The sequence below is a fragment of the Rhincodon typus genome, chromosome 14 (genome assembly GCF_021869965.1).
Source record: "Rhincodon typus isolate 14 chromosome 14, sRhiTyp1.1, whole genome shotgun sequence".
NCBI classification, from domain to species: domain Eukaryota; kingdom Metazoa; phylum Chordata; class Chondrichthyes; order Orectolobiformes; family Rhincodontidae; genus Rhincodon; species Rhincodon typus.
Genome location: NC_063345.1, coordinates 464734 through 476679, shown reverse-complemented (window position 1 = coordinate 476679; position 11946 = coordinate 464734). Strand labels below are relative to the sequence as shown.

At 41.1% G+C, this 11946-nt stretch overlaps 1 protein-coding gene across 1 annotated transcript in view; it reads right to left on the bottom strand.

The window, feature by feature from the left end:
* Positions 1 to 521: 521 nt before the first annotated feature.
* The window catches only part of LOC125484847 (importin subunit alpha-4-like), a 48844-nt gene continuing 37419 nt past the window's right edge, over positions 522 to 11946 (bottom strand). Inside the window, exons 6-8 of the mRNA XM_048605245.1 lie at positions 2593 to 2688; positions 1405 to 1490; positions 522 to 628 (exon numbers count right to left, since the gene is read on the bottom strand). Of these exons, the coding sequence (XP_048461202.1) occupies positions 522 to 628; positions 1405 to 1490; positions 2593 to 2688 (289 nt within the window). The remainder of the gene's footprint in view (positions 629 to 1404; positions 1491 to 2592; positions 2689 to 11946) is intronic.

Below are 11946 nucleotides of genomic sequence, written 5' to 3'. Positions count from 1 at the left end.
TGACAGTATAGACCCAGCAGAGGTGGCAGCACAGTGGTATACAGTCAGGAGACAGTTGCCCTGGGAGGCCTCAACATTGACTCTGGACCCCATGAAGTCTCATGGTTTCAGGCTAAACATGGGCAAAGAAACCTCCTGCTGATTACCATACTTGTCCTCCCTCGCCTGATAAATCATTGCTCCTCTATCTACATTGACCAACATTTGGAGGAAGCACGGAGGGTGGCAAGGACACAAAATGTATTCTAGGTGGGGGATTTCAAAGTCCACCGTTAAGAATGGCTTGGCAGCTGCATTACTGATCAAGCTGGTCAGGTCCTAAAGGACGGGCAATAAGTGCTGGTCCAGCTTGTGACTCCCGTATCCCAGGAGTGAATTTTAAAAAATGGTCTTTAGGTTGAAGTGGGAGTTTAATCAGCAGGTGCAGAGATGCTTCTGCTTGAGGGGGAGACCAAAATTACGAGAACATCCTCTCTGCCCACAATATCCCAGATATCAAACAACCTTCAGTGCAATAGTCTTCAGCTGGTTAGGTTCTTACCTATTATGTTCCCCAGGGCCCAAACTGCTTGCTCACAGACATTTTGATGTGGTGAGTGCAACAACCTCAGGAAATAAGGCACAGCATCTGTAATAGAACATTGATGCTCAGTCATTACAATGTCTAGGCAGTGTACTTACTTCAATTACTTTTGTCTCCATTAGTGAAACAATGACAGCAAGTGAGTCATTTCCTGCAAGGTGCTCACAAACCAAGGTAGTTCAGATATCACTGAATATAAAACTGAAAAATCTCTAGTGTAAATAAGCTAGACATCACTGAAAGATCTTATGCATTTATAGACAAAGTTACAGACAAAAAAATTGTAAACTTATTAGAAACTGGATTCATTAATTTCAGTTGGTCTTGCGACAGCTTTCTTCAGCGCACATCTCCCAGTGAAACTGGTAACCCCTATAGAACACTTCAGCTCAACATGGAAATAGTTGAATCTCATTAATCAATTGCGCCCGGCACTGAAACATTTAAACACTGACATTTCCCAAGAGCCAAACATCTTTCCTTTTGAAATCATGCAGTATATTCCAACCCCTGGATCTTCAATAATCATTGCTGATACAACAAATTTCCAGAGCTCTAAGAGGCTTATTCTAGGATAACGTTCCAGCTATAACCTCATTTTACAAATCAGTTTTCCTTTCTTGATCTGCAATTAGAACAAACTCCAAACTCTTCAGATCGATTGGCCTTCTGTTCCTGTACTCCATGCTGAAATTTCCAGTCAATATTTTTCACACAAGTGGGATGGTGAGACCATACTCAAACAGCAAAGTCCAAACAAATTTCTGAAACAATGACTGCCCTATAACAGCAGATGATATACAGTTCGTTTGATCACTTACTAGCTTTGACTACAGCCTGTGTTTGTGCTGATGTTCCTGATGCTATGTTGGTCAATGCCCATGCTGCTTCAAACTGGAGTGAAGGGCTGCACAAATGGGAGCAATGAAGAATTGCATGGGTTAATACAAATAACCTTGTGTTAAATATTTCTCAGTGAGAATTTGTGTTACAATTCTAAGTTAACCAGGCTAGACTTGGTTCAGCAGTACCTTCAAGACAGAATGTTGTGGATTCAGTCACTATACCACCACATAATCTGCACAGCCACTACAGTACTGAGGACATGCTGCATTATCAGACTGTCAATACTGAGGAAGTGCTATACTGTCGGAGGGTCAGTAATAATGGAACGCTGCACTGTCAGAGGGTCAGTACAGAGGGAGTGCTGCACTGTCAGAGAGTCAGTACTGAGGGAGTGCTGCACTGTCAAAGGGTCAGTACAGATAGAATGTTGCACTGTCAAAGGGTCAATAGTGATGGATGGCTGCACTGTCAGAAGGGTAGCACAGAGGGCATGCTATACTGTCAGAGGGCCAATATTGAGAAAGTGCGTATTGGGCCGGTACAAAGGGAGCAGTCCACTGCTGCAGCACCGATGATGAGGCACACTGCTGTATCAGAAGATCAATATGCTGAGGGGGCACTGCACTGTCAGAGGGTCAATACTGAGAGAACACTATACTATTGGTGTGTCAGTACTGAGGGAGCACTGCATGATTAGAAGGTCAGTACTGATGGAGCACAGCACTGTTGGAGGGTCAGTACTCAGGGAGTGCCGCACTGTCTGAGGGTTAGCACTGAGGGAGTGCCACATTGTTAGAGGATCAGAAGTAAGTGAATGCTGCATTGTCAAACAATTATGTGCTCATATCCAAACAGCTGGCTGCATTAAGAAAATAGTCAGCACCTGGGGAAGACATTTACCCAAAGTATGCTTGAAACTGAGGGAACCTCAGGAAAAGAAATAATTTTCCAAGTAACAAAAGGTTGTTCTCCACACATGGAAAACTCCAGGCACATTTTCATAGGTGTTCATAGGTACATCATTTTGTAAAAGTTGCTAAAATGGCAGCAAACACAGGGGTAATAGAGGGATAAGAAGGGATATCATATTGCAGGAGAGCTGACACTGATACTTTAAGAACACATAAAACTCAGTCAAATTATCACACAAGCACAATACATACTTCTCGTCTCTTTCAAGACATTGCACAAGGATCGGCAAGATTCCAGAGTTGATTAAGTCATCAATGGGTGGGTTCCTGTCACTTGACAGAAGTTTTCTGCAAAAAGAAATTGGGCAAACATATGTTACACTTTGAACATTACGATGAACTAAATTAGGTAAGAATTAAAACAGAACTTCTGCATAACTTTCATTTACTGAACAATATTTCAATTTCTAGCAGTTCACTTCTTTGATCGATACATGACAACCGGCTCTTGTTTCTGACAGACTGTCCTGTTTGAGAAAAAATTTACAGACCTCAATAACATGACACATGAAAAAAATCAGTTTTGCAATTAAACATATATATTTAACTTTTTAATATTAGTTCATTTGGAACTTGTGCAGGTGTTGAAAAAATTCTGTGAAGATGAAGATCTGAGCTCCTAGATACTGATCACTGACCAGAAACTCAACTGGACTAGCTAGATAAATACAGTGGATTTAAGAACAGGTGAGAAGCTGGGAATACTGTGGCGAGTAACTCACCTCCCGACTCCTCAAAGCCTGTCCGCAATCTCCAAGGCACAAGTCAGGAGGGGGAATGATGGAATACTCCCCACTTGCCTGGATGGTGCAGCTCCAGCAACACTCAAGAAGCTTGACACCATCCAGGACAAAGCAGTCTGCTTGACTGGCATCACATGCACCACCTTCAGCATTTACTCCCTTCACTACCACCATACAGAGGCAGCAGTACATGTCATATACTAGACGCACAGCAGAAATTCACTAACTCTTCTTTGATGGCAACTTCTACACCCATAATCACTTTCATCCGTGAAGGACGAGGCCAGCAAAGATATGGGAACACTACCATCTGCAAGGTCCTCTCCAAGCCACTTAGTACCCTGATGTGGAAACATATTGTAGTTCCTTCAGTGGATTTACCTACAGCACATGGACTGCAGCAGTTCAAAGTCATGGCTTTCAGAATGGATAATAAATGCAGTGCTCACATCTTCACTGTGTCTATAGTAAACTTGGCGGAAGGAGCTCTCCACTTTGTCAGTCTCTGGCCATGTGTTTATCCTCAGACTGGACAATGTGACAGCCACAGGCCTTGCTAGCAATACTCAGCCTGCATAAACACATAATAACAAAAATTACTCTACAGAAGGACCCCCTCTACTGTCTTTACCTGATTCATGACCAAAGCTCTCAAGATAGAAACATTCATCTTATTTAAAGCCACATTTTGTTGTTTGTAATATATAAAAATGATCTGGAGGAAAATGTAGGTGGTCTGATTAGCAAGTTTGCGGATGACACCAAAATTGGTGGAGTCGCAGATAGTGAGGAGGATTGTCAAAAGATACAGTGGGATACAGATAGTTTGTAGATCTGGGCAGAGGGGCGGCACAGTGGCTCAGTGGTTAGCACTGCTGCCTCACAGCGCCAGGGACCCAGGTTCGATTCCACCCTCGGGCGACTGTCTGTATGGAGTTTGCACATTCTCCCTGTGTCTGCGTGGGTTTCCTCCCACAGTCCAAAGATGTGCAGGGTAGGTGGATTGGCCATGCTAGATTGCCCATAGTATTCAGGAATGTGTAGGTTATAGGGTGATGGGTCTGGGTGGAATGCTCTGAGGGTTGGTGTGGACTTGTTGGGCCGTAGGGCCTGTTTCCACACTGTAGGGATTCTATGATGTCAGTGCTCCTAAGTGTCCTGCCATTTATTGTACAAATCGTACTTGAATTTGATCTCCAAAATGCACCACCCCTCATTTGTCCAAATGAAACTCTATCTGCCATTTCTTAGAATCCCTACAGTGTGGAAACAGGCACTTCAGCCCAACAAGTCCATACTGACCCTTGGAGCATCCCACCCAGACCCAGACCCCTATAACCCACCTAATCTACACATCCCTGAACATTATGGGCAATTTAGCACGGCCAATCCACCTAACCTGCACATCTTTGGATTGTGGGAGGAAACCCACGCAGACACAAGGAGAATATGCAAACTCCACACACAAAGTTGCCCGAGGCCGGAATCGAACCCGGGTCCCTGGTGCTGTGAGGCAGCAGTGCTAACCACTGAGCCACCATGCCGACATACAAAGGGATCTGGGCATACAAGGTTCAAGGATCCCCGAAAGTGGCAACACGGGTGGATAAGGTGGTCAAGAAGGCATACAGCAACGCTTGCCTTCATCAGCCAGGGCATCAAATATAAAAGTTGGCAAGTTAGTTATAGCTGTACAAAACTTTAGTTAGGCCACATTTGGAATATTGTGTGTAGTTCTGGTTGCCCCACTACCAGAAGGACGTGGATGCTTTGGAGAGGGTGCAGAGAAGGTTTACCAGGATGTTGCCTGGTCTGGAGGGTTTTAGTTATGAGGAGAGGTTGGATAAACCCTGGTTGTTTATACCAGAAACACGGAGGCTTGATAGAGACCTGATAGAGATTTACAAAACATACATAGCAAGGATATTCGGAGGTTTCTTCCCCGGGGTGGAAAGGGCAACCACTACAGAGCACAGTTTCGAGGTGAGAAGAGGAAAGTTTAGGGAAGTGTCAGGAAAACGTTTCACACAGTGCCTGGAATGCACTGCCAGTGGAGGTGGTGAAAGCAGGCACGTTAGCAACGTTTAAGGTGTATCTTGATAGACACATGAACAAGGGGCAAACAAAGGGATAGAAACTGCGTACAGGAAATAAGTAGTGGGTCTAAATAAGGATTAAGAATCAGCGCAGGTTTGGTGGGCTGAAGGGCCTATTCCTTGCTGTACTGTTCTTTGTACTTGGACAGATTATTGACAAGGTGTAATCGACAGAGTTACAGAGCAAGATCTATTAAATGGAATTAAGCTAGAAAACTCTTCTCAGCTGACGTGGACAGGAAAGGCTGAATGGTGTATTTCTATGCTATAAATTTTCTGTTTCTAAGTTATAAGGTCAATTTCAAGCAAAATTTAGTTTCTCAGAGATATGACTCTGAATAAAAAAAAGTAATCAAATAACCAGAAGAGAGAATCAATCCAAAGTGAAATGAGATGTGTGCATTCTATATTGTACTTGGTGAGGAATAGAATCATAGAATTCTACAGAACAAAATGAGGGTATTTGACCCATCATGTCTGAACTGGCTCCCAAAAGAGCTACCCAGCTGGTCCCACTCTCCAGCCATTGGACGTGGTATTAAACGATTTCTGAAAGTCCAAATTAAAAACATCCATAGCAGTACCCTCTTCCACTGCCTGTGTCACCTCCCCAAAGAATTCAATTAAGTTTGTCAGACATGACCTGCCCTTGACAAAGCCACATTGACTGTCTAGTATAAACTTAATCTTCTCTAAGTGTATGTTTACCTTCTTCTGTATTATGGCCTCCATCAGTTTTCCCACTACTGGTGTGAAGCTGACAGGAATTAACTTGGCAAATGGCATTGGATGTAAACATTGAGAATGTCATGTTGGTTGACACTTTCTCATCAATTCCACACAACCTCACTCACAATTCCAAAGAAGGGTCACTGGACCCAAAACATCAACTCTGCTTTCTCTCCAAAGATGATGGCAGACCTGCTGAGTTTTTTCCTGCAATTTCTGATTTTGTCCCATTCGTTATGCTGTCTTTTTTGCAACTTTAATTGTTACATTTCCCAGAAGGAACAGATTTAAAGGGGTGAATGGTCTACTCCTGCTCCTAAGGATTATGGAAGTTCAAATCTTGCTTTCGTATCCGCATCTTGTACTCATTCTTTATATGGAACAATCCCATGTCTCATGTTACATTTAATTTTGATCTGTGATCTGTAGTGAGTGCCAGCCTTGAAGAAAGCTGTCAGTGAAAATTCGGGTGGCTTTCTGTTTTCCCAATACCAATTTAAAATGGTAACCAAGCAGAAGCAAGCAGCCAATCAAAATGAGGTATTCACACAGCAAGACAAAGAAATGTAAAAGCCCCTACTAGCTTCACTTTTAATTCAGCTGATCAGATAGGGCAACAACTAATTATGGAACAATAATGATGCATGCTGAAATATCAATATAAGCCTTTTCAAAAGTGTGGACTTTTTTTTAATCATAATAGAGAAATTTGACATTCAACAAATATGAAACTCGTTTTCCAATATTAAAGAAGGGGTGTTTATTAGTGCTTATAAGTTGGTATACTGTTAAATATAGGCCATTTAGGCCCTGTTCCATTATTCAATGAGATCGTGGCTGAGCTGTAGCTTAACTCTAGATAACTGCCTTTGGCTGATAATCCTTCGTTTAACAAAAAAATTAGTGGTCTCAGATTTAAAATTACAATGATCTAGCATAACTGCCCTCTGTGGAAGAATGCTCCAAATCTCTAGCACCCTTTGTCCTTTCTAACGTCTCTCCCAAACAGTCTAGTCCTAATTTTTGTACTATGGCCCCTCGTTATCGAAGCTCCAATCAGTGGAAATAGTTTATCTTTATCTACCCTGTAGATACTAAAATATAGTTACACTTCTTTCAGCAAAGTGCAACTCTGTGAAAGGCATTTACAGTGAGATAGAAATGGAAATTTTTGTCAATTAATTGATTGGTTCGCAATTGCGGTGAGGTGTGTCTTAGAGGAAGAGATCTCAACACATTCTCTAGGGAATCACCAACAGCAAGTTTTGAAGTTCCACATTATTCTGCACATAGGTAGGTAGGCTTTTTGAAGATGCTGTCAATATAGCAATGACAATGAAAGCTTATAATTTCACTGTCATTACCACTGCAAAGTCTGGCCCTCAAATTTGAAAGTGTTATTAGGGTTGGAGGCACTTATTCTGTCTTCCTTTCTATTCAAGGGATTGTGTGAAAAGATTTCATCACACAAAGACTGTAGATCTCAATCTTCCGTTGTGGACATATTGCAGTAGGGGCAGAAATTGTGACATCATGACGGAAAATTGGTGTCAGTCTGAAAATGAAGTTTAAAAATATTTCCTGTAGCATGAGAGCTCATGTAACTGCAGTTACAGCAGTTATCTCTTCCCAAGAAGAACAGCAATGGTCACTGTGACATAGTGAGTAGCTGTCTCACACGCTCAGTGGCTGAAAAGAATTCAGACAAGTGACTGACACAGAGTGTAGACTGCCAGCCCCAAAACAAGGAGTATCACTCAGTGCTCAGAACCAGAGTGGGTGCTCTTTTAAGTGGTGGTTCTTGTCAGACAGTTTCCTCCAGGTGAAAGACAGAGAAGAAAGGACGAAGACAACCAAGGAAAAAGTTCCTCAAAACTTCAACTATAGAGCAGGATACAGCCTCACAACCTTAATGAGATCGACGCACTCCGTGCCAACTGTGTCTTTGTCCTCTGGTATAAGCAAACCATCAACTGTCACAGGTCATATCCATTACTTAATTAGACGAAAATGTATTGTACTTAAATTGCTGTTTAACAATTAACCGTCTGAAAATTCCTTCTGAATGGTCAACAGACTATATTAGGGAACTCTGGTCTCATGTTGCCAACAACAAATAGTTGGTGTCAGAAGTGTGACTGTCACTGAACTGGAGGTATAGGTGACTAAATTTTGAGAAGCAACAGTCTGAGATTGTAGTGAAGCATGTGTAGAGTAACCCTTTAGTGAAACAGGAATTACATTGGCATTGGAAAATTGTAGAACACAACAGACAGTTTAACAGAAAAAATACCAGCATCAGCAGAGAGAATTGTACTGGAAGTTGCAGAAGTGTGCCAAGGAAATTACAAGTTGCCTTTTGATATGCATTCTAAAGAGGTTCTGAGAGGTACAACTGATTTAGAAATAGTCTGGAAATATGTTAGCCTACAGTGTCCATTGTGTGCTTTACAGCTGGATAAGGGAAATAAAACTCTACTGAAGTTATTAAATAAGTTGCAAAGGAAAAGTGATGGCTGGCAGGAAAGTGGTGCTGTTCTATCCAACAGAAAATACCACTGGAACCAACACAGGAATTAGATAATGATTTACAGATACAGAGTACCAAAAGTGACAAATTAGAACATGAAACACACTTTGCTCCATATTGAGCTAAAATCAAATTTGTCGGGGCAACAATTCTTTGAATTGATAGGTTGCAGATGCCACCTGGGCCAAGACAGTTAGAGTTGGGCTGTACTGAAGAATAGTTGAGAGTGTTTCCTCAATGCTCCGACGTAAGAAGGCAAAGCTGGCATACAATGTCACCAGGGACAGGGAAAGAACAGAGGCAGAAGGGACTGGAAAGGGACACACTAATGTTGTCACAAGCTTATACAAGTCCCTTTTCTCCCAATAAAGTTAAGGCAGTAGAGGACCAGAAAGATAGTGATGTAAATTGCCAGGAAAATGTCCACCACTACCCAAAATCTGTATCCTGACTCGAAGCAGTACATTTAACAAAATGAGAAGACCCCTTCCATTCAGCTCCAATCAATGTTAAAACAGGACTGGTTTAAAAGTGTCACATATTCAAAAATAATTAGTTTAAGGGGAATGGTTTAAAAAGAAACATTCAGCACTCGTTCCACGCTATGAAAAGCTGCAATTTGTTCTCAAAAGATGCAGATAAGCTGAAGTTTGGCAAAAATCCAATTTGAACTTAGAACTGGAGAACTGTTTTAAGGGATCAAAGGGGTAATGATTATAGAGTTGCTTTTTTTAAGCTGCTGTCCCACTTTAATTCTTCTGGTTTTAGAATCCTAATTATAGGAAAAAAACTTGGGTGAGACAGAACTTACAAAATAAAGGTTTTGAGACAATGAGAATATTTGGGCAAAGGCAAAATCTCTTTTTAAAAAGAACGTTTGAAATTACAGTAAAGTTCTGTGTTTCTTGAAACAAAACTTGCAAAATTGTCACTTGGTGAATGTTTGACTCTGCCCCTTCTCAGACCACAGAGTTAACTGTTTCTGCTGACAGCTTTTTAAAAATATTTCTTTAGCATATTACCAAAAAAGATTCGAACAAGTGGTTGACACAGCGTGGTTTGTCAGTCTTGGACAGGGTGTATCACCAAGTGCAGAGAATCAGAGCTGGAAGACAGCAGTTTTCATCAGGTGGCAGTGGTCACTAGGCAGCTGCCTCCTCCAGATTCAGGTGGACCAGGAGAGGCAGAAGACAACCCAGTGAGGAGTTCCCTAATACTTTGGTTAGTGAGCAGAATGCTGTTTTCATAACTTTAATGAGATGAATACATACTGTCAACTGCCTGCTCATCCTCTGGTATCAGTAAACCATCCTGAATTGTATATGTTTCTTGTCTAATTAATTATCATATCTAAACTACAGCTCCTTAACAAGCTTGATGAGCTACCTGAAAATTCCTTATAAATGGCCGACTGCCTAAATTAGATAACTAAATCTAACGTTCAAGAAACAAAAACTTTTTTTTCTTCATTCACAGGAGATTCACAGCATTTGTTGCCCACCCATAATTATTCAGAGGGCAGTTAAGAACAACTCACATTGCTATAGGTCTGGAGTCACACGTAGACCAGGTAAGGATAGCAGTTTCTTCCCTAAAGGATATTAGTGAACGAGATGGATTTTTCCAACAATCAACAATGATTCCATGGTCATCATTTGACTTTTAATTGCAGAATTTTTTCTGAATTCAAATTCCACCATCTGCCAGGGGAGCATTTTAAGCTTGGTTCCCAGAACATTTCCTAGGTCTCAAGATTAATAATCTAGCCATAATACCATGAAGCCATCATCTCCCTAAATAGATTAACATGAACATTTGTTTAATCCACTTCTCTCTATTCACCGGACCTAAACATACAGCTGTAAACTGTTGACCAATTCTCCACTTGTGTAGTTCAGATCGAGGATACTTAGATAAAGGGCATAAACCAGACATTGAAATTGTAAAAGATTTTCTGAACTTTTATGTTACTGAGAGAACCACTGGATGGCAGCACAAGCTTGGGTTTGAGTTTCTCTAAATCTATCCTTTTTCACTATCCACAAACCAATCCAGGAGTCTGCCCTAACATCAGCGGTATCTCCAGCCTTGCATCGGTGCATTAATTAAATCTCCTCCAGTTGAAGTGAATTAAAAACATTCAGCCTTTTGAACACACTATTTTTCATAAAATCTGGGGCAGTACTGGCATTGGAGTGATAAGTCTTCTTTGTTGGCCCTGCTCACAGAGTGCGGTTTTTAAAAAGATTTTATCCTTGTACAATACTGATTTGAAGAGACCCTTGAAATTTTGCGGATTAATTGAGAACAGTGATAAATGATAGATTTAGGAAAATTCAAACACAAGCTGGTGCTACCACCCTGTGGTTCCCTTGGGAACGGAAGTTTTAAAAATCTTGCATAGTTTCGGTCACTGGTTTATTTATGTTATCTAAGTACCTTTGCTCTGAACTACACAAGGTAGACAATCGATCAACAGGTAACAGCTGTATGTTTGATGCAATCATAGTTGTGGTGTGTTTCCAATAATTATACCTTGTTTCTGTTGGTCTTACCCATATTCTCTTCCTGGGCTTCAGCTCTGGTAACTTGTGATCTTTTCAAGTTATTGAATTTTTGGTCATGGTTGTCTCTTTACTCTTCTTCAGGATGATTTATTCTCTTCGTTGCTCTCTATAACATTAGGTTTTAATGTAACAGAAATGAAAGTTGTGTTCTCACTCTCCTATCTAAAATATTTCTGATGGTGATAATCCATTTTGAGGGGTGAGGATCGATCATTCAATCCAGTAAGACGGAGATCTTCTTATAAATTAGGAGCAGGAATTCGGCTCCTCAAACTTGAATCACTCATACCCCTCATTCACCTGTCCAGCTGAAGTGGTAACATGAATGAAAGGATATTCAATTTTGGAATGGCTCATTTTTTATTACACATTCATGGGTTGAGGGCATTACAGACTGTGTCAGCATTTGCTAGCCTTGAATGCCACTGAGGGTTTTGCTCGACCTTTTAAGAGGGCAGTTGAGAGTCAACCATACTGCTGAGAGTCTGAAATGATATGTAGTCCAGACCAGGTAAGCATGGTAAATTTCCTTTCTTAAATGACATTAATGAATTTTTTTATGACAATCAATAATGGGTAGGGTTAGGACATTATCAAAATTTTAATTTGAGTTTTAATTGAATTCAAATTCCAATGTCTCCTGTTGTGGGATTCCAAAGCGGGCCAACATAACATTACTTGGGTCTTTGGATTAATAGCCCAGCCACAATGCTACTATACTATCAACTCAGTTGCAAACTTTGGTCCAACATATGACACAACAATATTCAGGATCTTGAGTGTAGAATAATGTCTTTTGAGGTAGTCAAACAGGAGGCTGAAGAACACAGTAGGCTGAAGAACACAGTAGGCTAGGCAGCATCTGGATGAAAGGAGCAGTC